At 55.1% G+C, this 25,390-nt stretch overlaps 3 protein-coding genes across 6 annotated transcripts; 1 reads left to right on the top strand and 2 right to left on the bottom strand.

Annotated features, from left to right (window-relative positions):
- Nucleotides 1–585: 585 nt before the first annotated feature.
- Nucleotides 586–15,315, bottom strand: MAP3K12 (mitogen-activated protein kinase kinase kinase 12). 2 transcript variants are annotated; one of them, XM_043882455.1, is made up of 15 exons: nt 14,962–15,314; nt 6,746–6,919; nt 6,438–6,646; nt 5,909–6,092; nt 5,526–5,717; nt 5,094–5,252; nt 4,781–4,939; nt 3,975–4,083; nt 3,604–3,713; nt 3,362–3,478; nt 3,105–3,242; nt 2,305–2,929; nt 2,073–2,143; nt 1,710–1,983; nt 586–1,322 (listed from the first exon to the last, which is right to left on the bottom strand). In XM_043882455.1, the coding sequence occupies exons 2-15, from the start codon at nt 6,880–6,882 to the stop codon at nt 1,224–1,226; spliced, it is 2,583 nt and encodes an 860-aa protein (XP_043738390.1). In that variant the 5' UTR covers nt 6,883–6,919; nt 14,962–15,314; the 3' UTR covers nt 586–1,223. The 2 variants fall into 2 exon arrangements, with proteins under 2 accessions (XP_043738390.1, XP_043738384.1); XM_043882449.1 differs by having other exon boundaries at nt 6,438–6,919; nt 14,962–15,315.
- A 1,308-nt stretch (nt 15,316–16,623) lies between these two features.
- TARBP2 (TARBP2 subunit of RISC loading complex) lies at nt 16,624–22,152 on the top strand. 3 transcript variants are annotated; one of them, XM_043882691.1, is made up of 9 exons: nt 16,624–17,017; nt 17,560–17,729; nt 18,530–18,632; nt 19,226–19,321; nt 19,901–19,973; nt 20,202–20,319; nt 20,591–20,718; nt 21,369–21,570; nt 21,721–22,152. In XM_043882691.1, exons 1-9 carry the CDS (start codon nt 16,965–16,967, stop codon nt 21,876–21,878), a joined length of 1,101 nt encoding a protein of 366 aa, XP_043738626.1. In that variant the 5' UTR covers nt 16,624–16,964; the 3' UTR covers nt 21,879–22,152. The 3 variants fall into 3 exon arrangements, with proteins under 3 accessions (XP_043738626.1, XP_043738628.1, XP_043738627.1); XM_043882692.1 differs by lacking the exon at nt 16,624–17,017 and adding an exon at nt 17,125–17,264; XM_043882693.1 differs by lacking the exon at nt 18,530–18,632 and having other exon boundaries at nt 16,661–17,017; nt 19,243–19,321.
- A 255-nt stretch (nt 22,153–22,407) lies between these two features.
- NPFF (neuropeptide FF-amide peptide precursor) lies at nt 22,408–23,693 on the bottom strand. The gene is made up of 3 exons (XM_043882438.1): nt 23,190–23,693; nt 22,721–22,842; nt 22,408–22,608 (listed from the first exon to the last, which is right to left on the bottom strand). The coding sequence occupies exons 1-3, from the start codon at nt 23,415–23,417 to the stop codon at nt 22,491–22,493; spliced, it is 468 nt and encodes a 155-aa protein (XP_043738373.1). The 5' UTR covers nt 23,418–23,693; the 3' UTR covers nt 22,408–22,490.
- Between the last annotated feature and the right edge of the window lie 1,697 nt (nt 23,694–25,390).

Below are 25,390 nucleotides of genomic sequence, written 5' to 3'. Positions count from 1 at the left end.
GTGTCTTGCTGTTACTTTTGCACTTTTTATCCCTCAAAAGGATAAGGACCCTGCTTGGGTTTTTAATATAAGCATTTATTCCAGTGAAGATGTTTTCTTCTGTTTTACCACTCCCATCTTTTTCTGTAGCCCTTGAGCCTGCATTGCAGAGTGATCTTAATAATAGCTATAGCAAGCTGGCTGTGCCCTTGGTCCAAAAGAACGGGGATTACAGTTTAAGATGTGTCTGCAAAGTGTAAGCAAGCACTTCCCACTGGAAGGGTACACACGCATACACATGGAAGCAGCAGAATTTGTCTCACTGGGATTCACCTTCCTGGGAATATACCTACACCCTTGTCCAGACATCACTCTCCTGTTTAATGAGGATGGGTGGTTTTTAAGGTCTGTCCTACTACAATCCTTTATAAAGATAGATCTCCTGTTTATGCAGGTTTTAGGTTGGTACTCTTAAATGGTTAGCATCATTTAAAGCATAAAAGGAGCAAGTCATTCAGCGTTTTAGGTAATTTCCAAAGCCCAGGCCTCCTACTTAAACCATGCAAGCTACCCCATTCATTCACCAAGAAAACCCTCAACAGCTGTGCCTGCATGGAGTGGTTATATTTCAAGGTTTTTCACAGGGGTTACAATATGACAGTCCCCACCCCAGTCAGGCACCAAGATAAAACGTAGGGACTTAAAACACCACCCCAATTCTTCAGCCTGAGCCATCACATGCTTTCACAATCTCCTGGCCTCCCCTAGGCCCTAAGCCAGGGCTTGGGCAGAGAAATGGAGGGACAAAGAAATTACATTGCCACCTGAGAAACCTCAGAGGGGAGGACCCAGCCTTAGCCTCCCTCCTCCCAAGTGCAAAATGTGTAAACAGTAAACAGAAAACAAAAAAAAGTGCAGTCTAAATGGCCCCCTTTCCTGCTCCTTAGGGTTTGGGCAGAAAAAGTAGAGGAACAAGTTGGACTTTCATGTTGCCTCACCACTGGCTGAATTCATTGGGGTGAAGCAGGAAGGGGCCAGTTTGCCCTTAACCATATCTCTAGGGCAGTATTTATCCTTCATTTCCACAGCTGCCAGTGTCCCTAGAGTTTATCAGGTGACTTGGTTAGGGGTCAGTCTCCCTTGAGCCCAACTTAAGGCTGGGACAGCCCTGTCTTTATTGATTATGTGGCGCATATATATTACTTATATAAATATTTCTCTATGTACAGGGATAAGGGTGGCTTTCATGGAGGGAGGGAGGCTGGGGGCCGCAAGGCTTCACCACTGTTGGCGTTGTCCAGTTCAGTGCTGTCACAGTCTGAGTCCTCAGAGCTGGGAGGGCCCTGTAAAAAAGGCAGTGAGGTGAGACTCAGCATCTTGGCAAATAGATTCCTTCAGAATCCGCCACCGAGATCTTTGTAGTAGCAAGTTAGTGATTTTACTGTCTCTAAATACCAGTTGTTCAGGCCATTCTCCAAGGCACCAGACTTTCAGGATTTCCCCCTGGTTGCAATTTATAGGTAGCATGCAAGCAACCTTAGTACTCTAAACCTAGGTTCTACCAGGTGAATATTTGCTCTTCATCTTCAGTATGGGAGAGGACAGCTTCAGCTACAGAGTGACATAGAGGCTAAGGACCTATCTCTCTGGCCTGTGCATCTATCTCCCTAGTGACTCTCAAATGGTCCAGGTGTCTCCTCCCTGGTCGGTACCTAGTTGGTGTGACGTACCTGCTCCCCTCTGAGTAGGTCGTGGTGTGGGACGGGCAAGGAGCTGGGTTCTGGGCCAGTAACCACCTCAGAAGCTGGTGGGTCCAGTGGGATTTCTGAGCCCTGCGAGCACATGTCATCAGACCGCTCATCTGGCCGCTCATCTGTGTTGGTGCTGCCAACTTCAGGTGTGCCACTAGGGGAAGGCTCACTAGCTGTGCCTTCCTCCCCATCTGATGGATTCTCTGAGCTGAAGGTAGAGAGTGACTGGCGCATTTTCAGGCCCTGAGGCCACCTGTTTGTGGGAACAACCAGGGTAGAGCTTGACTAGACCTCGCAGTTTGGAAAGGGAAGAATGCATTACCTCCTAACTCTGTCACTCACCTCTGGCTCGAGGTCAGTTCCACTTCACTGTCAACCTCTCCTTCCTCTTCCTCCGACGAGATGCCACGCTTCTATAAGAGACGAGCGGACTGGTCAGAGGAGGAAAGAGACCAGGAACTCAGGATAGGGAAACAAGGTTACAAAGTGTCAGGAAGGGTTAGAGATGAGGAACTGTGGGAGCGACAATGGGGAGGAGGGATGGGAAGAGCTCAGGACGCGTCCCATACTTTACCTGACTTCGGGTGACGGCAGCCCTGTACAGCAGTGCGGCTGGGGTCAAGTGCTGGGACCCAGCCCGGCTTCCTCCCCGTCCCGCCGTCCCTTCCCTTCCAGTTCCCAGCAGCCCTACACCGTCACCAGGTCCTACTGGTGGAGGTGGCTCCCCCTTGGCCCCCCCTGGTGAATCCGGGCTGGTGGAGCCAGGCGCTGAGCCCTCGCTTGGGGGTGTGTCTCCCCGGGCTGGAGGTGGTGAGCCAGGGTCCCCAGCTCCCCCTGTAGCCCCCCGGCCCCGGGCTCCCAGTGCTGCTGACAGCAGATCTGGCGATGATGAAGACATCTTTCGGAGCAGGAGATCATGGTGGAGCCCCCGGAGGGCTGGAGGGCAGGCTTCCCAGGCTGAGGGTCCCCCTCCTAGGCCCACAGGGCTTCCTGGTCCCCCAGGTTCATGGGGTGGCACAGCTGCACGAAGCCCAGGCAGGTCCCCACAGCTGCCCTTGGCGCTGGCCTTGCGGTGACGAGTCTTGCCACGGCGACTCCGTCCTGGTGAGGGGGGGCCCTTAGCACACCCAGGAAGCCCCACCCCACTCAGGGCTGCATCTAGTTTGGGTAGCAAAGACTCAGTCTTGAGGATATCTGGCCTGGTGGGAGAGGGAAAGTGCAAGTTGGAGATTTAACACATTACTTAGGCAATAAGAGGCACCTCTCTCCCACCTAAGTATCATCTTCCTGGCATTCCTGAGCCCTACATCTGTCTCTCCAGCATCCCCTTGCCATTCTGGAATCATGGCACTTGTCAATTCTGGTTGGTCCTACCTTTTGCTGTGGGGCGACAGTTTCTGTGGGACATTCCTCTTCTTGATGAGTTTTTCCATTGTGTTCCCATGCAGCAGGCCCCGGGAAGGGTGTGACTTCAGCAGACCTGGACACCGCCGCTCTAAAGCTTGCTCCCTCCTAAAGACAAAACACCTTAGGCATGTGACCAGGAAGCTGGGCCAAGGCTCAGTAGACTCTGGGAGTCAGGCACAGCTTCAGGAAGATGGGAGTTGGTGCATGAGGGCATGTGTGGTTACCTGAGTAGCTCCCGTTCCTTCAGCTCCAGTTGCAACATAAGGGCATTAAGTTCCATGTACAGGTTGTTGGCTCTCTCCAGTTTCCGCTCATAGTGTTCCCTGATGTCCAGGGCATGTCTGAAATGGGTAGAAGTGTTCAGAGGTGAGCTGGCTTCACCTGCTGCCATCATTGATCCCAGTCTCTGGGAACTGCTCTACTGGCCCTGCAGTTGGTGAAGTCACCTTGCCAAACAGGCACACACCTGAGCTCCTCCCTCCTCCGCATCACCAGCTCCTCTTCTAGGCGGTGCAGACAGGTCCCTTCTGACTTAATTTTTTCAAAATGCAGCTTTACCTCTTCACGCCACTCTGCCTGGGGGTGGAGAGACATTTAGCAGTGAGGGACATCCCTCTACCTGTCAGACCTGTAGAAAGCCTCTGCAGGTGCCTGTGCTGCCGCAAACGTGTGTGGGAGCCTAAAGGATTGGGGCACAGGATCAACCAAGACAGGTCCCAGCCCTTGAAGAGCTGATCTACCCATCCCCAGCCACCCTTCTTCCCAGCCTCCCCTCAAAGGGTATTATTTCTGCAAAGAGAGGGAGCTGGGGCATTCATCTTCCTCTCTACAGCACACCTGGGACTTAAAGTAAGTCTCCTGGGGTGTGGAGAGTACGTCGGCTGAGGCGATGTCCAGATGCAGTAGGATCTGTCGGAATGATGGGCGGTTTCGTGGTTTGCTGTTCCTAGATGGAATGAAGTTTGGGGGGAGAGGCATTTCAGGGAGGTTCAGGAAGGAATTAGAGCACCCTTTCCCAAAGTGTGTCCTGGTCCTGGAGAATCCAACCCTAGAATGTTTGCTGTGACAAAATGATTCCCTGGTCAACTAGTAACAACATGTTACAATCTGTAGTACATCAAAGTCCTGCAGTAAGGAAACCTATTTAATTCTGTCTTCCAACTTGTTTGCCAAAACACACCTTTTTGAGTAACTCCATTAAAAAAACACTTCAGGAAATGCTTAATGAAAGATTAGAAATCTCCCACCTTCCTCCATGGTCTAGGTTCCAAACAAGGATGCGGGGCCCTGGCCTTCCAGGGAGTGTTCTGAGGCAGTCTACCTGAGATCCAACCAGCCACGCTCAGCGGCTGTGCTGGTCCTTCACTGGCACTTCATAAGCACCCTCTATATCAGATATTGCTGTCCCTACTTTGCAGATAAGGAAATAGGTCACATACACCCCTGCAGACTGTTGGTCACTCCACCTTCTCTCAGTTCTTTATCCTAGTGCCCCTGATCCACACTGAATCCTAGGGTCTTGGAGAGCCATATTTGGGAGCACGGTTCCCCTTTCCCTGTTGAGGATTCTGGGCCTGGATGTCTGGATCCTGGGTGCTGGCTAACCATCATCCATACTCCCTTGCTTCCCAGGTGGTCCTTACCAGCACTGGCGAAGCAAGATTTTGAAGCCGTCTGGGCAGCTGGAGGGCACAGGTAGATGGAGACTGTTGCTTCCCACACCCCAGATGATGGCTGAGGAATCTACATCTTTGTAGGGGATCTCACCAGTCAGCAGCTCCCACAGCACCACACCAAAGGACCTAGGGATAAGAGGGGACATCACTTTGGAGGAGGGCCTCTTCCAGAGGCCCTGGTTACTGCAGGCCGATCTCACATGCACTCAGGCCCTGAAACAACCCTCTCCCCAGCACCCGCTGGCCACCTGCGACCCTCAGTCCTCAACCTGGCCCTCACCAGATGTCAACCTTCTCAGACACAGGTTCGTTGCGGATCACTTCAGGGGCCATCCAGGCTACTGTCCCTGCAAAGGACATCTTGGTGCTCTTGTCACTCAGCTCCTTGGAAGTGCCAAAATCGGAGATCTTCACCACATCGTCGTAGGTGATTAGCATGCTGGTAAAGAGTGTAGTCAGCTGGGGTCCGCGCCCCTCCACACGCCTCGTCTAGCTGCAGCAACTCTTTTACTGTTTGAAGTCATTTGGGACACCCAGAAACGGAGGGCTTACCACAGCCCTCTCGAGATAGGGCTGTCACTTGGGGAGGGTTTCTGACATGACTATGTGGACTTTAGAACAGGGTCTGAAAGCAGGGAGATGGCCACATTGCCCTGGGTGGGGATACCTATGGAGACTGCAGACGCTTCTCTCTGCTTGCTCGCTTACTCACTTGGGGGACTTGAGGTCTCGATGGATAATCTTGTGCAGGTGCAGGTAGTTCATGCCGCCGGCGATGCCCATGGACCAGTCAACCAGCAAGGAGGGTGTGACGGGGCGGCCAGCCCGCAGCACCTCATACAGCTGGCCCTGGGCGCAGAACTCCATAAGGATGCAGTAGCAGGGAGCCTGGGTGCACACACCCCTGGGGGCCGAACACAGTGGGATGAAGGCCTCAGCCATCCCAACAGCCCCTTGATTCACACCTGGTACCCCCTTCCCAACTGTGCCGTTTTGGCACCCACTGCAGGAAGATCCCTTGCTACCCAAGTAGGTCTCTGCCCTCAACAGAGTACGCTGAGGGCAGAGTACCACGGCCCCTGCCCTGGACCTTACTTGAAGGTGATGATGTTTGGGTGCTTCAGCTTTCGCAGGTGCTTGATGTCAGTTTCCTTCAGGTCCCGCACCTTCTTCACAGCCACCTCCTCCCCATGGAAGCGCCCCAGGAAGACGGCGCCCTGGGCCCCTGAGCCCACCCACTGCAGGTCCAGGATTTCCTCAAAGGGGACCTCCCAAAGGTCTGTGGACAGGAGGTACAGTGCCATAGGCTCAGAGAGCCACACTCAGGGCCTTGGGGTGGTCAGGCACGGGGGAAAGCCTGGGGTTGGCTGAAATGACTCAAGGAGGGTGAGGTAGAAAAGCACCTAAAATGGGCCAAGAAGATTAGATTTGAGGGGACAGGGGAGGAAATGAAGAGGTGGCCTGAAATAAAGCTGGGGAGTCAGTGGCTGATGGACAAGTAAGGGGCGGGGCCTGGGCTCTGGGGGGCAGTGAAAAGGGTCATTGGGCGACTTTGGTGTGGCTGTCCAAACAGATCTCAGGCTTAGGGAGACAGGGTAAGGGCCCCCTTATGGACACAGCCTACCTTCCTGCTGCTGCTTGTGCTCCGTGGAGTAGGCTTTGCCAATCATGGTCCAGACAGGGCGCAGGCAGCCGAAGAGGCCCTCCAGGAACCCGCTGCCGCTCTGGCACTGGAGCCGCACCTCATCCGCTCGGACCCTGGACGCCCGACTCTCAGGGGACCCAGTGGCTCCCCCTGGGCCCCCTGCATCCTGCTCGTGGAGCTGCAGGACACTGTTGGCAAAAGGCTCAGGGGGCGGCTCTCCACCTGGGGAGGGGCTGGGCCCGCCCCCGCCCTGACCCCCGAGTGGCACTACGTCTCGGAGTACACACTGGGTAGGCGTCAGGTCCTTCTCAGGGGTGCAGTCGGAAGTGTCTGGGTCCAGCTTGCGCATTGATGCCTCGCTCAGGGTGGACACGAAACCCCCAAAGGAAGGGGAGGGTGTGCGGGTCTCATGGAGGCAGGCCATGGCCTCTGGGCCCCAGTGTGGTGGTAAGCGGTGGGCCCTGTGGGAAAAAGAGGGAGGAGGTGTCAAAGCCACAGGTGCCCAGCTCAGGTACATAGAGGCAGAGGCATGAGTTGGGGAGCCAGGCACACAAGAACACCCCTAGAAGTAATGCATAGCTTCAGGTACCCATCTACCTCCAAGTTTCACCTGGGACCCATCTTGGGAAACCTGATACACAGGCTTCCTCTCTAGCATCTACTAGTAACCTAAGTCTTCCTTACTCAGGTATACAGGCAACATACCTAAGTATCACTCTCAGGCAGACACAGCTAACAGCCCTGCTCAGGTAGATACTGGGAAAGTATGTCCCAATCTCAAGTATGGTAACAGACTAGTTCCCTTCTCCCTGTAAGATTACTGTAATCACCTCTGGAAAACATGTTTCTTTCACTTGAGGCTCAGGTGCACACATGTGTTGTAGGAGGGTCTTTCAGATACACAACTTTTACTTTGAGTCTCAATCTTACACACATTAACAGTAACAGGTAGGCCTCCCTCGCACTGAAGCAAACGCAGATGCCACTGCTCAGACTGTGCCGCTCAGGCACTCTCAGATGACATTTCCACCCCTCCTGTGTACATGTGATACACCTGGGCCTCACACTCATGCATTTGATACATGATCCTGCTGAGAGTCTTATCCTAAGGCACACTCAAGGCTCACATCTGGGTCTCTCTCTCAGGTGCTCGCAGCTACACACCTGGGCTGATCCAAGTGACAGCTGATCAGTTCTGTGCCCAGCACAGACACAGAGGGAAAAAGGTAGAAGTGTCCACAGATGATGCAGAAACTGTCAGGACAGGCTGTGCAGCCTACTCACACCCCCCACCCCATCTTATCCCTCCTATTAGTCCAGCTGCTCCCTCAGGGGTCAGTTAGAGAAGGGCCTATCTCCTTTCCTCTTCATTACTCTATCCCCTACTTCCTAGCTTTCCAATCAATGGAGATTTGTCCCAGTTGATAGCTGACCTCAGCCAAGCTGTCTCTGAGCCTTAATTTCTCCAACTGCACAAAAGGATAGACTAGCTATCGTTCAGGTACAGCAGATGTTTCAGCCTGACACCAGAAGTCATCTCATCTTCCATCTCCCACCACATCTTGCCAGTTACCAGATTCTGAGAGGTAAGGATTTCGGAGGCCAAAATTCCTAACAACTACTCAGTATAGTAGGGCTGCTCTTTGACCCCCTGCACTGGAGCTTCTGAGTCACTACTGGAGAGGGGTGGCAGGAATCTACAATAAAAAGGACTCCCTGGGTGGGGATGTATGCACAGAGAGGCTTGGCAGCTCTGATGGGCTCAGTTCTTGTAACCATTTCCAGGCCTCTCAAATACCTAAGTGTTTAACAAGCACCTGAGGTGATTCTTATGCCTGGCACATCGGGAAAGACCAGAACCAATGCCTTACTAGTTTCTCTTCTCTATTCCACATTACTGCCTTAATTCAGGCCTCATTAGCTGTCACCTGACCTAGGACAACTGCCCCTTGAATGGTCTCCCCAAGTTCTTCCAAGACCCTCCTCCACCCCATTCTCCACCACCCTTTAGAAGGATCTTTCTAAAGCACAAGTTGGCCTTTTGGAGCTCCCCTTTACTTCAAACCCTCTAGTAGCCCCTCCTTGGTCCTGTAGCCTCACCTCCATGCTCTTGGTCCCTCCCCAGCCTCACTATCCACTGCTGTTCATACCCAGGCCATACTGAACTGAGACTGTTCCCTAGATTCATCAGGTGTTTGGGTCAGGACACCTAATGAGAATGGCTCACACTTACGGAAAGCTACCACCCACACTAGCCTCTGTTGTAGGTTCATTAGCTTATTTAATCCTAAAATCTCTTAACTTAGGCGTGTAAGTTACTCGCATTTGACAGAGGTATTAGAGGTCTTGAATGACCTGCCCAAAGTACTTCAGCTAGGATGAGGCTCCAGCTCAGTGCCCAGTCGTTCTCAGTCTGGAAGGTGCTTCTCACACACCATCTGTTGTCCTCCAAGTCTCACTTCATCCTGGAAGTGGCCCCCCTCCCCATGCTCTGAGTTAATGTCCCTTCTTAGCTGCGCTTCCTCCATCATGGCTCCCATGATCCTGGAGGCACAGTGCGGTCGGGCGTCTGGTTCCTTTGAGAGCCTGTACTCCTGAGAGTTACGACGCAACATGGGATCCCAGGGCTTCCAACAGCATCCAGAGCGCATGAAGGTGCCCAGTTAGGTGCAACCACTGCTCTACGCATCCGAGGATCGTCCTAAGGACCACATGTACACTACGCGAGCATTAGCTCCCAGGGAAGGAGGTATTATTATAGGTCTCTTTACACTCTTGAGAAAACCGAGGCTCAGAAAGATGAAATTCCAGCCTCTGGACCCCCAACATATCCTGCGAGATAACGGCGGCTTCAAGAAGTGAGATGCACATAGTAAGACAAACGGCAGGCCAAGCAACGTGCCAATTCGCTGGAGAATCCCAGGGCTTTTGCCTGCGCCCCCTCAAGCCGGCCGCCCCTTTGGACCGCTGAGAACGAAGTCTGGGGCTCCCGGCGCTCTGCCCGGGCGGGTCTGCAGGGAGGGCTGGCGGAACTGGGGCGCTCAGACAGCTAGCAGCCAGAGTGAGGGAGGTTCGCAGCGGAGAGGAAGGGGTTACGGCCCCAGCGCCCCCTCCCCCTTCCCGACCTCCTTCCTGGCCGTCACGTGGAGCGGGGCTGGGGGCGGGGCGGGGGCCCGGCCGCGAGAGGAGGGGGTCCGGGAAGGGACGCAGCGGGTTGGGGGAAGCGCTGGGCGCTGCGGCGTAACCATGACGACTGGACCCGAGGCGGCGCGTGAAGTCACCGGGACAAGATTAGCCCGGAGTCACGTGAGCGGCGACCGCGGGGGTGGGGCCGCGCCCGGGCCCCGCCCCTGACCTGGGCTGGCCCACGTGCTGGTTGCGGGTTCGCAGGCAGGGACCACCGACCCCAGCTACCCACCACCTCTGCGTCCCGTCTTCCCCATGTCCACCCCCGTCCCCGAGTGCAGCGGAGGGAGAGCTGTGGTGGTGAAGAGAGGGGACTTGGGTCGGCATTGAGGGTGCGGTGCCGTAGAGAAAGCAGGAAATGGGAAAACGGGGAGACTGGGCAGGAGAAAGGGCGAAAGGCAGACCAGAAAAGGAGGGCCTGTCTAGCTGAGAAATAGAAGAGCGTGAAACGCAGGGAGAGGCAGTTCTAAGAAGGATGGGCTGAAAAACTGATTTGGGAAGCAAAGGACACGGAAAAAGGAGCTGAATGAAAGGGGTTTCAAAAACAGGAGATCTGTGCCCTCCCCGATTCCTTTCCTATTTAGAAGCTGAGTTCTAAGTAGGTACAACACCTGGCTTTTTAAAGGAATTTTTCAGCCTTCATCTGGTGGTTGGCAACCAGGAGGATTAGGCATAGAGAGGGTGACACGCTCTACGACACTTGAAGCTGATCTTTCCTCCAGCTGCCCAGGTCTCCCCAGGGGGCCCTCCTGTATCCAGGGCCGGCAGCTGGGGAGAGAGAGAAGCCATTTCACCTGTTTGTCTTTTCGGGCAGTGGAAGAAGCTGAAGAAGTAGTGGATGGGACCAAAGAAAAGGGAGAGAACCCAGCCAGGCTCAACCCACCCTTTCCCCGTTCTCAGGCTAATGACAGCTCTTACAGATTGACCTGAAGGAGTGAGTGCATGTGCGTGTGTGTGGTGAGGGGAGTGGAGGTGGCGGAGCTTGGGCCCCAGGGAATTCTAGTAAAGGAGAGATTCCTGTCTCCCAGCACACACCCTCTCTCTGTGTCCTTTATCTCTGACCTGCCAGCTGTGTCCCACTGCCCCCCAGCTGGGCCTTGGCGCCGAGGCTTTGGAGGGGGATATCATGGCTAGGAGCCCCTGGCCCAGACACTCGGTCACCCTGGGGGAGGGGAACTGTCTCCCTGGCCATCAATTATGCAGAGCATGGGGGAAGGGCTGGGATGTGACAGGAGCGGGTGGATCTGTCAGTCATTCTGTCAACCATATTTATCAAATGCTCACTGTGCAGAACTCTGCTTCAGATTGGGTATGGACACAGAGTGGTCTGTAAATTATGCAAAAGAGGCTCTTTGGACACCCTGGGAGGCCCCAAATCAGTTTCAGGTACCAGATTCTCTGTTTGCTGGTGGTACTGTGGGGGCAGGGAGTACCTCCCCCTGCCCCCACCTTGGTTCTCCTGCCTGAGAGGCTGGAGGCCTGTGGCAAGGCAACCCTTTAAGTCCTTTCTCTCTCCCTCCTGTTTAACAGCAGAATGTCAACGCCAGGCTGCTTGTCTGGCTGTCTTGGGGGTTCAGTTGAGAGGCCAGGCCATCTGTCTAAGTCTTGGGCTCCCATAATGAGCCCTCGCCACTGTCTTGGACTCTTGTTTTGCACTCAGGAAAGGGAGGAAGATTCCCTGTCTCTCTTGAGTGGGGGAGTAAGGAATGTCTTCCCAGGGAAAGGAGACCCAAGACTTGGGACGGGGAATTATCTCCGAGCACGCTTTGAGATCCTGAGAGAATAAAGGACTCTAACCCCTCCTGGCCAAGGCTCCTGGCCACTTGGCTGCAGCTTTTGTTTTGCTTATAGAATCCATGGTCCTGGCCCCAGGATTATTTTCAGCTGGAAAGAACTACAGCTTTTCTGTTGTGTCCTCCTGAGGGGGGGAATGCCTTCCCCTGAGAGCCAGGGTAAAACTGGAGATCACCCCTAACTCCAGGCCCCAGCCTCACACAGGTCCAGCCCCTAAACCTCTAGCCAGCACCACCTCTTCTTCCGGTAGAGTGGGTACCGAAAGGGCTGGGAGGGGGCAGTACTGCTTAGGAAAAAAGGAACCAGCTTTGGATTTGGAGAGATCAGAACTAGAACCTTGGTTTTGTCACAAATTAGTTTAAGGACCATAATCCCTCTGGGACTCCCAACCCTACCTTATGGGGTAGGGAGGGTTAAGTAAGATGATGTAGGGAATGCCATGAGCACAGTGCCGGGCTCCTGGCTTTGTCTTTCTGGTTGGCTGGACACCACGTCTTTCTCTGTAGATTCTGGAGTCTGGAGAGGCCGTCTCTTCTCTCTGGTCAGGAGGGAGACTTGGGTCTCCAACCTTCTATTTCCCCAGGACATAACTTGTTTTCAGGTCCCTGGGGAACCAGGTCCCAATGGCAGTGGTGTGCCAGAGCCCCCCGTCCTTCCTCTGCAAATCCTTATATCCCACCTCCTCTGAACTGAGGAGGAAGGCCTCCTTCTCTGCACCCTGTCCTCACCCCATGGCTCTCGTGGCCCAGGATCACCCCTCAGCCCTACCGTTAAGGTGTAAGGAGAAGGGGAGGCAAGGAGCAAGGTATGGTGGGTCACAGGGGTCCCTGCTACTCAGGACTTCAGGTGGGCCTGGAAGAAGTTCTGCATATTTTAAACAAATTGTTTCTGAACCAGGTGCTATTGAAAAAGATCTGGAAGGACAGATACCAATGTATAACCATTTCTAAGTAGATGGAATTGTGGGTATTTTATTAAGAAATTTAAAAACCTATTTTAAGTTGAAAAAGAAGAAACAAAAATTACAGAATGTCTATTATCGATTTCTGTCACTCAGCCTTGGACAGTAAGATAGGGAGGGAGGATGGATGGCTGGAGAAGCAGAGTGGCTTGGTTGAGGTCCTGTCTCTGCTCTTGACCGCAGTCTCCAGCTGGGTGACCTGGAGTACGAGACTTTTTTTTTGGCCGCGTGGCATGAGGCATGTGGGATCTTAGTTCCCTGACCAGGGATTGAACTTGTGCCTCCTGTATTGGGAGCGTGGAGTCTTAACCACTGGGCCGCCTGCAAAGTCCCTGCCTGAGACTTAACAAACCTCAGTTTCTTCATCTCTAAATGGGAACAGTGCTCACTAATTCACACGGTGGCAATGCAAGCTATCACGTGGGTAAGAACACAGGCTCTAGGTCAGACAGACCTGGATTCAAATCCTAAACTCTTTGGCCACTGATTTTTTTATTTTGAACAAGTTACTTCTTTAAGTTTCAGTTTCCTCATGCCTAAAATAGAGATTATGATCACACTAACTCTCAGTATTGTTATGAGCGGTATTGAGATAATCCAAATAAAGTTCGTGGGCCTGTTACCTGGCATACAGGAGGCTCCCTATAAATATTAGCATATGGAAAGCACCTAACAAGCAGCAGTAGGTTTTTTATAAAGGGTGTCCCTTCCCTTCTTTCCCCTGTCTGTCTCCTCAAAGCAAGAGGCAGAGGGGATGGTACAGATGGAGAGGGAGTTGGGTAAACATAGGGGATAGAAAACGGAAGAAAGAAAGAAGGAACCAGAGGAAGATCCTTAGTCTACTCAGGAGTAAGCACCCCTGCCTCCTCATCACCTTTCTCCAACACACGGCTGCCCCTAGTTCTTCTGGGAGCAAATGAAGCAGACAGACCAGTGTCTGTGGCCAGCCATTGTGAAGCTCCCGGGTCCCCTGCTGGCGTCATTTCCACACTATCCTCTGTTCTGCCCCAACAGGGACTCCTGAAAGGGTTGATTCCCTAATCCTTTCTTTCTCCCAGCCCAGCAGGGCAAGGTGGAACTGCCTGTGCTAAGTCACAGGGCGAGTCCAGGGTAGCGGGTACTAGAATTTAGGGTCCTCTTCCTGGCAAAGCCAGAGTAGCACGTCATCACCTGTCAGGGAGGAACCTACAAACAGCAGTCAGATTTTAGATGGGTTCTGCCTTCCTTAGCTGGAAGGACACCCAGGAAGTCCTGAGCCACTTTATGTAAACTTCTTGACTCCTGCCCTTAACTGGGTTGAATTACAGGATGGATACTTAGTTGTTGTTTTCACAAGTGCTGGCATTAGTGTCTCACACCACTGGTCTTCCCAGCATCCCCTGGTCCCCATAGTGAGTGAGTGGATGGGTGGCCGGCTAGAGAGGGCAGAATTTTTTTCCACCCTTAAGTGTGAGATAGGAGAGAGCAGGCCCTAAAGCTTCAGAGACACTTCAGTGTCTGGACAGGAAGACCCAGGGCTTTTACTCAGGTCCTTTCCTTCCTGAATCCCTCCTACTTGCCTTCCCTAGGTATGACCCTCTGGCTGAAAAATCAGAGCTCTCAAAGCCATGGAGTCCATTCTGTGAGCTGGAAGGGAAATGGTGTTTACAGGGAGGAACTGACTGTGGCTTGAGAGGACCCTGAGTGCGGGAGGGACCTCGTGTGCACCCCTTCCTAAGGCCCTGACCTGCTCTCCTCCCAAGAGGGAGCAGGTGAGGGAGCTAAATGGTGGGACTTTTCCTTCAGTTCTAAGGGAAACCCCACTATTTCCTTCCACTGTCCATGCACACTCTGACCCCTTAGCCAAGGCCATGGTTAGAGGAGTTTTAACTCTGTGGAAAGGATTCTTGCTTATTTTTAGGGCAAGGAGTTTAAGGAGTGTGTAGGGGAAAGGCAAGAGGTTCATGAAAGGCCTGGACTGGGGAAATGGGTTAGGGGAGCCAGAGCAGATGGAGATGGAGAAGGGAGAAAGCCATATAAGGATGGGGGAGGGGAAGATGACCATCACCTGGGCATCCAGGAACAGGTGCTGTCTGCCTATAATCCTCAGGTCCAGCCTGCAAAGTGTGCCTGTGCGCGGGCGAGGGGTGGGGAGGACGAGTGAGGGACCCATGAGGCCTTGTCCTTCCTCTCCTTCCCTGTGGGGCTGAAACTCTTCCTCCTCCTCCTTTCCTCTCCCCCTTCCTGAGGGTGAGTGGGAGGAGAGGAAGATGTTCTCTTGCCCGCTGTCCTTTACGTCTGTCCCCCAATCATCCCCCCCACCCCCATCCCATACACTCCTTTCCAGCTTTGGAGGCCCTTGCCTCCAAGCTGGGCCGCGGCGTCCCTCGGCTCGGTTCCCCTCCTTCCCATCCCCATAAGCGGCGGGTCCAGGTCCCCAGTTCCTCCATCCCGTCTCAGCATCCCCGCGCCACCCTCCCCACACCCCGCCACATCTTGCGTCCCGACCCTCCCTGGTACCTGGATCCCAGGACCCAGACCCATCCCTGCCCCCCACCCTCCACAACTCGGCCCGGCTCTCACCTCGGGGGCTCCGCGGCCGCAGCACAAAAGGCGGCGCTGCAGCAGCTCGGCTCCGGATGCTGCTCCCGCCTCCTCCTCCTTCTCCTCCTCCTTCCCGCCTCCCCCCGCTGCCCTCGACCGGACCAGGGGCGCCGTCACAGCCGATGCTCGTGAGGTGTCCGGGTGCACGGGTGTGTCAGTTCCAGCTTTCTCCCCCCACCCCCCGACCCCAAACCCCGTCCTCACACGGCTTGAACTCCCGCTCCTTCCGAGGCCCCCGCCCCAGGCCCCCCGGGACGGACACGCCCTGAGCGGGGGATGCTGCGCTGGAGCCACGGCCTCTTAAAGGAGCCCGCTGCTGCCATCCGGCACACTCCAGGCTAGTCCCTGGCCCGTCTGGTCCTCGCACCTCCCTGCTGGCGGTGACCTGGAGCGATCCCACCCCCGACCTTAAGCCCTATGACCGGTCTTATAGGCTTCCTCCTATACCCTGAGACAGCAACCCCTCAGATGGGAACCCCCTCCTCCGCTCAGCGCTCTTGCATCGCTCCCCCTGTCAAACGATCTTGCCTGTCTTCTTTTCCCTAATTGCCACCACTCCAGGTCCACCAATTGGAATCCAGTCAGCTCAACGCCCCGTCCCTTTCCAGTGTTCCTGGATGACCCCTCGTTTTTATTCCAAGATTCCATCGGACCTCTAGCCCCGCACGGAGCAAGCCCATCTCGTCTCTGACCCATTCCCAGAACCCTCATTAGAGTCAGACAGACATTTTTCGTAATTTCTTTCTCTACAAGGTCACAAAAATTTCCCTACATCTTTCACGTCAGTGGCTGTGAGACTTTGGCAAGGAGGAAATGGAACTCTGGGACCCAAAAATACGGGTTCTGTTCCTTACAGATTAGTCGATTAATCTTAAGAGGCCAGAATTCTCTCTTGCCCTCTCTTTAGCTGAGACCCGGGCCACAGGCAGAGGGAATGAGACCACTATTTGCCTTAGTCCTTCTAATCTTGTCCCTTATAGCTTGATTCTCAGGCCCCGGAGGGTATCTCCTAGCGTAAGGGGAAAAGGTGTAGGTCCATTCTAAAAAGGCTTTAGAAGATAAGCGGAAATCGACAGGCTGCAGAATTAATGAGAAGGGTGGTGAAGGACAACACAGGAAAAAGAAGCAGGTTCTGTAAGACGAAGGCCCGAGAGCCAGACGATTAGGCCAAAGGCTGAGGGCTAACTGAGACTGAGGTGCACTAGGATTTACAACTGCCCCAGCTCAGAGGGGCAGAAAATAGTCGCCTCCCGCGTCCAGGCAGGGCCCACCCTCCCAGACTGCAAAGAGTCAGCAACCGACAGCGGCCTCTCACCTGGGCCAATCACAACCTTTTCTCAAGAAAGAGGCGGAGTCAGGAGGGTTGACTCTTCCCTTGTCCCCGCCCCTTTAGATAAGGTAACCAATCGCCATCCACCTGGAGCGAGCACGTAAAATCGGGAATAGCCAATTATGCCGCGAAACTTTTCGCGCATGCTGCCTCCCAGCTGCGACAAAGATGGCGCTCGAGCTCCTGGGTTCTGTAGTTTTCTCGGTACCCGAAGCATTCCCTCCCCACCTTCCTAGGCTCGTGTTCGCCCTTACTGCCCCGCCCCCAGCCACTTCCACTCTACTCGTACGCATGCCCCGAGCCCGAGCCCCGGGGCGAGGAGACGCGGAAGGAAGGAGGCGGGACGTTGTTAAAAACAAAAAAACAAAAAAACCATCCTCAACTCGGGAAGCGACAGTGGAAGGGTCCACTCCTCCCAGAAGGCGGTGCTGCCTGCCTGAACGAACCACGCGGAGGGTTGTGGGGCGGATAGCTCCCCTCCTGATGGAGACTCATAGAGTCCGGTGGGCGGGGGACTCCATATCCCAGCATGCCCCGCGGCGGGCCCGACCGGCCGCGACTTGGGGCTTGGCCCCGGCCCTAGCTCGTCGGCGGTGTATTGGGGCGCGTGGAGGCTGCAGTCACGGTGGCGCCTGCGGGGACGGAGGAGGGAATGAGTGAAGAGGAGCAGGGCTCCGGCACTACCACGGGCTGCGGGCTGCCCAGGTGAGCCGCCTGGTACCGATCCCTGCAGGGCGCAGAGCTTGGCGCCGTGCGGAGGGAGTAGCGGCGCGGCCCCAGCATGCACCTGGCCTGCGGGTTGTTCCCGGCAAGCACTGGGGTAGTGGGCCGTGGTTCCCGGCATGCACCCCGGCAGTGGCCACTGCCTCCAGCTTTAGCTAGTTGGGGTTGGCCCGGTTCCCAGACTGCACTGGGGCACTGGGCTTTATGCCCCCGACATTCAGTGCATTTGGTGGGTACTGGGTTCCTGGCCTGCACTGTGCAGGGGACATGCACTTCCAACCCGCACTGGGGTACGGGATCCCCCGCCCTAACTGAGACAGGAACAGTGCTTTCCTCGCTTGCCCTGGGGCAGTGGACCCTGCTTTCCCAGCCTGCACCTCTACTCCACTTGAACCCAGCCAGTGGCTGCCTGAGGTTTCCTGGACCCTATGTCCCCCATAGTGTGCATGGGTCTGATAATGGCAGTGCTTGGCCAGGTGGGTGCAGAGGGGAGGTGTGATGAAGGGTCTGTGCCCCTCCCCCAGTATAGAGCAAATGCTGGCAGCCAACCCGGGCAAGACCCCGATCAGCCTTCTGCAGGAGTATGGGACCAGAATAGGGAAGACGCCCGTGTACGACCTTCTCAAAGCCGAGGGCCAAGCCCACCAGCCTAATTTCACCTTTCGGGTCACCGTTGGCGACACCAGCTGCACTGGTGAGGAAGGCTTGGGCAGCCTGGCTGGGGTGTGCATTCACAGGGCCCCATTGGCTTTATTGCTTGGAGTCTCTTCATGGTTCTCTTCTCCAAGACCAGTGAGGGAAGGAGAGATTTTAGGGGAAAAATCACTGACTGGATTGGGAGAACAGGTCTGTGAGGAGGTACCTAGGACTTAGGAGAGTTAGAGGAGCAAGCAGGACTGCCACAGTGATCGGGCAGATCGTTGTCATCCTAGAGGAAAAAGGAGGTAAATCGAAATCTCAGTGCAGCATTTGGGGAAGTGAGAGCCTGCTGTGCTGGACTCGGTTCTAGGTGCTTAATCAAGTTCCCACTTAATCTTAAACCTTGGTCGAACCCAGTGGTGTAGGTGGTAGTATTTTCATGTTGAGTGTGAGGAAACCAAGAGAGAGAGATTCAAGGGCTGGGGCAAGGTCACAAGCCTAGTAGATGGCAGAACCAGGCTTTGACTATGGAGCCTACATTTTTTCTATTTTCCCAACAATCTCTATTGAAAGAAAGTGCTCCCCAGAGGACAGTAGGGCAGAGAAAAAACTTCCAGGTGGCTAACCTCAAGGACAGTCAGTTCTACCTGGCATGACTTGATTTGGGGAACTTGTGGAAAGATAAGGGCCCTTCCTTCCAGCAGTTAGAGTAACACTTCCAGCCTTGGGTAAGGGGAGGTTGGTGAGATGGGGCTTGGTTGACTCCCTCTGGCTGCGAGGAGAGAGGCTGTGGGATGCTGGTTTCTCTTCCATCCTTCTAGTGACCTCCAGTATTGCCCACACCCCCTCTCTCAGGTCAGGGCCCCAGCAAGAAAGCAGCCAAGCACAAGGCAGCTGAGGTGGCCCTCAAACACCTCAAAGGGGGGAGCATGCTGGAGCCAGCCCTGGAGGACAGCAGGTGAGGGAGGAACGGCCGAGGATCCTAGAGGCTCTGTCAGGAACCCAGGCCCCTGCGTCAGCCCCTCTGCCCCATAGGCTTCACTTGGTGACACTGAACTGCCTTGATGTGGCTGCTTCCTGAGAGCTTCCTCTGAAACCCGAGCAGGATGCTTCCAGGGCTCCTGCTGCTGTGAGGGATTCCGGGAGGCAGTGGCCAGCCACAGTGTGGGGTTGTGGCTGTGGTTTGGGTCCCAGGTTGGGCCTGGGGAGGGAGAGGGGTGGAGGCTGAGGCTGGAGGGGGTTGCTCTCCAACATACTTCTCTCCAGCAAGATGTTGTTCCCTCTTCCGCACTCAGGTTGGCGTTGTTTGCTCCCACAGTTCTTGGGTAGGAAGAAACACCCTTCCCACTTTTTTTTAGTATTTTTCGTCAAGTGTTTGACACCAAAAGATCTCAGGTGGAACTGGTGGTTGAGCTTCTCTGAGTTTTTGGCTTCAGTGGGAAGAGATTTTCTTAGGGGAGGGCAGGTCAGGAGGACCTGGGTTCCCCACCTTTTATTCCCCACCACCACCCCATGTGGGTGTGAATCAAAGGCCCCCTTCCCCTCGGGAAGTTCTTTTTCTCCCCTAGACTCTTCACTGCCTGAGGACGTGCCGGTTTTTACAGCTTCAGCGGCTGCTACTCCCGTTCCATCTGCTGTCCCAACCAGGTATCTTGTCTCCCCTGACTGCCTGAGGAGGGTGGAAAGGGGTCCTGGCTCCCGGCCTCCCAGCCCTTAGACCCAGGCTGGTCAGGCATGAGGAAGTCTGAGAGTGAACAGAGGATGGAATAGTTGGGGACCAGAGTTTGAAGAATTGGCACCAGCTGGTAAGCTGTTGAGACAGGAGGTAATTTGTAATCTGGCAGTACCATGTGGATGGTATTTGACCACGTTAAAGGTCTTGCTGGTCCCATTTTCTTCTAAATTGGCCACATGATGGTTCTGTGTTTGAGTCCCATCAGGTGTTTCTGGGGACTGGATATACCCTCCTCTCTAGTGTCCTGTCTAGGTGATGATCAAGTGTTCCAGAAAATCAAAATGAGCCTGGGACCTGAGGAGACCTTGCCGGGGGGAGGGGGAAGGGGAGGGGGAGGGGGGGGCGGGCTTGATGTTTGGAGAGACAGCTGCCTGCCTGGTGGGGAGCAGGGAGATGGTAGTGGGGAAAACAAGAGCAGGGCGGAGGACTCCTGGGCAGCTGCAGAAGGAGCCAGCCCCCTCAGCTTTGGCCCTGGGCCCTTTGTCCTTCAGGAGCTCCCCCATGGAGGTGCAGCCCCCAGTCTCTCCTCAGCAGTCTGAGTGCAACCCGGTCGGTGCTCTGCAGGTGTGCTACACCCTCATTTCCCGTGCCTGCCTGCCTGCCTGCCTTCGCTTGTACCCGGGGCTGTGGGGGAAGCTGATGGGGGTGGCTACCCTGTTCTGAGGGCTTTTCCCACCCACCTCCCTTTATTCCTCCTCTAACCTGGAACCTGAGACTCCCAGGATGGGAGGGGGAGAGGATGTGAGGACGCCTCTCTCACGTTCTTGCGCACCCTTGTTTCTCCCTTCCAAGGAGCTGGTGGTGCAGAAAGGCTGGCGGTTGCCTGAGTACACGGTGACCCAGGAGTCTGGGCCAGCCCACCGCAAAGAGTTTACTATGACCTGCCGAGTGGAGCGTTTCATTGAGATTGGTAACTGGGCGGAGGGGAGTGCTTGTAGTGACTACCCCGCAGCACTCCAGCCCTGGCCACGGGCAGCTCCCAGCTTCTCTCTACGCTCCTGGCTGAGACCCTGGCTTGCCTGCTGCTTCCTTGCACCCTTTCTTGCCCTCCTCTTCTGGCCGGCCAGGTTCTCGGGTGCCTGGCAGGTCCTGAGCCAGGGGACCCTCAGCCCGAGTTTAAGCTGGGTGGAAGCAGTGGGTCTATTGGGAACCGTCATTCAGCAGCCCTCTCCCCTGTGCAGGCAGTGGCACTTCCAAAAAGCTGGCAAAGCGTAACGCAGCGGCCAAAATGCTGCTTCGAGTGCACACAGTGCCTCTGGATGCCCGGGACGGGAACGAGGCAGAGCCCGAAGACGATCACTTTTCCATTGTGAGTGGCTTGTGGGCCATGCCCCGTGCTCCATCCTCCATGCCAGGGCAGGGCACTGAGGACTCAGGTCTGTGACTTGGAAGTGAGCCTCCTGGGCCCCAGGCCTCCTTCTGCCCATTTTCCTTCTGGACCCAGGGATCCTTGAGCCCCCTTTCAGCCTCAGCTGTAGGCCTGCGTGGTGAGTGCTTTGGGGGAGGGAGCTGGCCCAGGGCAAGGGACCTGTAGGCTTCTCTTATCGAAATAAGGAAGACTGCCTGACCGTCTGGTCCACAGTCTAGTCGTTAGAGGGGGCCACACTGGGGTTGGGCTTCCTGGGTGGCTCAGTGGTAAAGAATCCGCCTGCCAAGCAGGAGACACGGGTTTGATCCCTGGATCAGGAAGATCCCCTGGAGGAGGAAATGGCAACCCACTCCAGTATTCTTGCCTGAAAAATTCCATGGACAGAGGAGCCTGGTGGGCTATAGTCTGTGGGGTTGCGGGAGAGTCGGACACGACTTAGCGACCAAACAATCCAGGGATTGCCTGGCAGGTGGGGCTCAAACAGGAGGAAGCATTCTTCGGGCTTTTCTCTCCTTGGGCATAGACTGTCTCTTCAGTGCCTGGTTTCAGAGCCCGTGGCTGCATCCTTCCCCCTGTCCCTGTCTTGTCAGGGTGTGGGCTCCCGCCTAGATGGACTTCGGAACCGGGGCCCAGGCTGCACCTGGGATTCTCTGCGGAATTCGGTGGGAGAGAAGATCCTGTCCCTCCGCAGCTGCTCGCTGGGCTCTTTGGGCGCTCTGGGCCCTGCCTGCTGCGGTGTCCTCAGTGAGCTATCTGAGGAGCAGGCCTTCCATGTCAGCTACCTGGATATTGGTATGGCTAGTCGGGGGCCGGGGGACAGTGGGGACTAGACCAGAGCAAGTACGGATGGGAGTGAGGGTTCGGGAGGGCATGAAAGGGACATGGGCCGCCCCAGCGCTGCCTTCCTGCCCGACACTGCCTCCCTCTTCTCTCGGTCTGCAGAGGAGTTGAGCCTGAGCGGGCTCCGCCAGTGCCTGGTGGAGCTGTCCACACAGCCGGCCACTGTGTGCCATGGCTCTGCCGCTACCAGGGAGGCCGCCCGTGGCGAGGCTGCGCGCCGTGCCCTGCAGTACCTCAAGATCATGGCGGGCAGCAAGTGAAGCTCCGGCGGGACTCATGAACTACAGCCTCCGCTCCCTGCTCTTCCTGCCCCCGGCCTGTGCGCCCGCCCAGCGCTGGTACCCCCTGGAGGTGCCACCTCTACCTCTGACACAGACTGCAGGCTGAGGGGGGCACAGGGCCAGGAGCCAGGGACCACAGGGCCTCAGCTGGCCCCAGTTCTGCCGTCATGTAACTGGTGATGACCAAGGGGAATGAAATTGGGGGCTCTCCTATTAGAGCCCCAAATAAATGTGCTGCTTTTTGGATTCTTCAGTCCTGGTCTGTTTCCCTGAGTGGTCAGCTTCAGAGGGGGTTAGTGCAAGGTCACGTCCCCGGTGCGCCCCCCCCCCCCCACTTTCCTCCCCACACGTCCCCATGTTTGCCTTTCTGGTGGGTGCACTGACATCTGGGCACACCATCGCCTGTGTTCCTGGAGAGTTGAGTTTAGCGGAGGTGGGGGAGGCTGTGGTTCTTGTCTTGGGGCTCCCTCCCACGTCTCATGCAGATGCAGACACGTGCACACGGATTCAGAAGCCAGACAGCTTTATTTGCGGGGGACACATGGCACTTTGGGGTGTGGGCCTCGCATGCACACCTCAGAGGATGACGCGTCACTTCTTCCCAAAGCGCTGAGGGGCAGCCAGGCTCCAAAAGGGGGAACTCGGCCCCTCTCCAGCTCGAGGAGTCAGTCTTTTGTTGCTCCAGGAGCCCCGGGTGTTTCTGCCAAACCTTAGGAGAGATCCACCCTCAGCTATAGGTCCTTCCAGATCCCCCCTTTCCTCCTCTCCTCCCACTCCTCTCCCTTCAGCCCTGGCCTTGCCTCTGTCCCTCCTAGACTTACCTCTGGGGCTGAAACAGGAAGGCTGGACTCCGGCCAGTTCTCTGCATGGCCTGGAGCAGGGAGCGCAGGAGTGACCTGGGGGTCTGGGCATCCTGTGGTGGGTGGGCGCCACTATCTTCCTCCTGTGGTATGGAGCCATCAGGGAAGGAAGATGGGTGAGGGCCTTGGGCATTTAGATCACAAGGGGAAGGGAGTGACCTCCAGGGCAAGTTGAAGGAGGCTAAGGAGTCATTTCCTCAGATGTGAGGACCCAGTGACCCTGGCAGCCAGAGTATTTGAACCTGGAGTGTAAGTCTCAAGCTGTTGTTAGTCACTCAGTCGTGTCCGACTCTTTGTGACCCCATGGACTGTAGCCTGTCCATGGGATTCTCCAGGCAAGAATACTGGAGTGGGTTGCCATTTCCGTCTCTAGAAGTCTCACGCTGAGGTCCGGGAAAATGGTGAGAAGGGGACAGGCATGCTCACTTACCATGAAGATCTGGTCTCCTCCATCCCGGCCCCCTGGTCCTTCAGCGTGGCTCCAGTCTGTGACTAACAGCAACACCAGCAGCAGCGCTGCTGCCTGCCTGGCATCCATGCTGCCACCTGCCTTGCTGTGGCCACACCCGCCTCTTATACCTGCTGTCCCCCTGTTCCTCACCTCCCACAGCCGCCTGAGGCGGAATCTAGAGAAGGCAATGGAAATGCACAGCTCCATTAAGAGCCGCCTGGGACCCCCCTCCCCGGCCCCTGTGGGACTTCGTGCTCTCAGCCTCCGGTCCCAGCCCCTAAGCCTGGAGTTATAGACTTTATTAGATGCATAAATCCTGTCTCCAGAGCTCAAGAAGCATCATTAATTGCAGATGCTTTGTCAGAGCCCTGGGGGGCCTTCAAGAACTCCCAATCCCTCAACAGGTTGGAGCGCTCCAATGGATCACCTCCTCTCTTTGCTAGCTTGTAGAATAAAACACAGAGAAAACCCTGTCAGGCTAGGCATCATGTGCTGGAAAGGAAGGAGTAAAGAGCCAGGGTGATCCCATCTGGGGACTAGGGAGGCTGCAGGCAGGGTCTCCTGGCCCTCCTGGCCCAAGAGGCACGCCTCTTGGAGGGTTAAAAATGGAGTCAGTACTCTGAGATTTGCCTGTGGAGAGAAAAGTGAGGTACAGGAGACAAAGAGGTTTCAGAGCCCCCAGAGAGTGGAGGTTGCATCAGATGTTTGTAGCAGACCCAGCGCTGCCCTGGACCAGCCCCACTCCGGACTCCGGAGCCGCGCTCGGCAGCTGAAGCACTGCTGCCACCCTGTGGTCGCGGCTGTGCACGGTCGGCCTGGCCGTTTCCTTTCTCTGGAGAAGAGTTCAATGGCCCTGACTTCAGAGCCCCAGGAAGGCAGGGGCAGGATACTGGGGTTGGATTGTTGTTTTTGTCCACCTCCCTCTAGTCAGTCCAGCCTCTGCCTGGCTCTGCCTCTGACCGATTGGGGCAGAATCCTCCTTAGGAAACATCAGTCACTGCCTCTCAGGAACTATTCCCTTCCAAGTCAGCCTTCTGATCCTAGAGTCCTTCCTCAGTACCCCCACCAGTGTGGTTCTTTAGCTGATGCCAGAGAGGTGTCATGACATAAAGGGTCTATGAATCAGCCTTGGGCAAGATGCTTAGCTCTCTGTAAGTGAAGTTTCTTCACTTAAAACGTGGCAGCGTTAAAAAGAAGCACTTTCAAAGGGGAACATTATTTGAGACACTTTTGGTAACCCTGACATAGAGCAGGGGTCCTTACAACACTAGCTGTGATTGTCTTTGCACATCCGGGTCCTGGAGAATTTACCATCTCCTGAGAAGTCCAGACAGAATCATCCTTGCAAGGTGTTGGCTTTCATCTTGTGGCCTCCACCAGGGGTTTGCCCCACTCTGAGTGGACCTCTCATCTCTCACATTACAAACCTTTCCCTTGTTCAAAGACAGATTGCGATTCTTCCACTCTGTAGAGTTGGGACGCATTCCCTTTCTTTAAAGTGAGGCATCTAGAAACCAACTCACACTTTGGAAAGGTAGATGAGAGCAGGTTTTGATCTGGATGGCCTAGATACTCATTTCTATCCATGCAACCTAAGTTAGGGTGCACCTTTCTGTAAGGTTTGTCTCCTGGATGGTCCCAAAGCACAGAAACTGACATTCATCATCATTGTATCTTATAGTTTCACCACTTCTTAGAAGGAACTATCAAGTCCATGGGTAGATGGTTTTCCATGGGAAATGGATTGTGTACCATATTGAGGTCCTTGTCCGTTCTTATCTGACAAAGTTCAGAGGAGCAGGGTATGAGGTGGGTGGGGTGCTGCAGAGCAGCTCCTGGGTTGAAATGTTTGAATCCAGCTCTTAACACTTCACTGTGTGCCTCGGTCAAGTGTCTCAACCTAAACCTCATCATCCGTAACAGGAGGCAACTACTTGTTATCAAGAGCGCTTGTGGACAGTAAGTGACTTGATGAATGCAAAGCATCTAGTTCTCCACCAAGCAGAGCGGGCTCCCCAAACACATTTATCCCGTTATTTCTCTGATCACCACTTACAAATGGATCTGAGCTGAGGCTGATTCAGAAAGGAGCTGTTCTAGCTGGTTCCTGTGTCCAGGATGGAGGTGATGGGTCTCTCCTTTGGCGAGAAGTTAGAATGGGTTAATTCTTCTAACTTGGG

This window comes from Cervus elaphus, chromosome 3 (genome assembly GCF_910594005.1).
Source record: "Cervus elaphus chromosome 3, mCerEla1.1, whole genome shotgun sequence".
NCBI lineage: Eukaryota > Metazoa > Chordata > Mammalia > Artiodactyla > Cervidae > Cervus > Cervus elaphus.
This window is presented reverse-complemented; position numbering and strand designations above follow the sequence as displayed.

Excerpts from the sequence above, each read along its gene's own strand:
- MAP3K12 (XM_043882449.1), bottom strand. The coding sequence starts at position 6,882 with ATGGCCTGCCTCCATGAGACCCGCACACCCTCCCCTTCCTTTGGGGGT. Across the intron at positions 5,718-5,908 it reads CCAAACATCATCACCTTCAA|GGGTGTGTGCACCCAGGCTC; the intron begins GTAAGGTCCAGG and ends TTCGGCCCCCAG. Across the intron at positions 2,144-2,304 it reads CTGCCGTCACCCGAAGTCAG|AAGCGTGGCATCTCGTCGGA; the intron begins GTAAAGTATGGG and ends CGTCTCTTATAG.
- TARBP2 (XM_043882691.1), top strand. The coding sequence starts at position 16,965 with ATGAGTGAAGAGGAGCAGGGCTCCGGCACTACCACGGGCTGCGGGCTG. Across the intron at positions 18,633-19,225 it reads CCAGCCCTGGAGGACAGCAG|TTCTTTTTCTCCCCTAGACT; the intron begins GTGAGGGAGGAA and ends CCCCTCGGGAAG. Across the intron at positions 20,719-21,368 it reads AAGACGATCACTTTTCCATT|GGTGTGGGCTCCCGCCTAGA; the intron begins GTGAGTGGCTTG and ends CTGTCTTGTCAG.
- NPFF (XM_043882438.1), bottom strand. The coding sequence starts at position 23,417 with ATGGAGCTGTGCATTTCCATTGCCTTCTCTAGATTCCGCCTCAGGCGG. Across the intron at positions 22,843-23,189 it reads GAGGAGACCAGATCTTCATG|GAGGAAGATAGTGGCGCCCA; the intron begins GTAAGTGAGCAT and ends TCCATACCACAG. Across the intron at positions 22,609-22,720 it reads TTCCTGTTTCAGCCCCAGAG|GTTTGGCAGAAACACCCGGG; the intron begins GTAAGTCTAGGA and ends ATCTCTCCTAAG.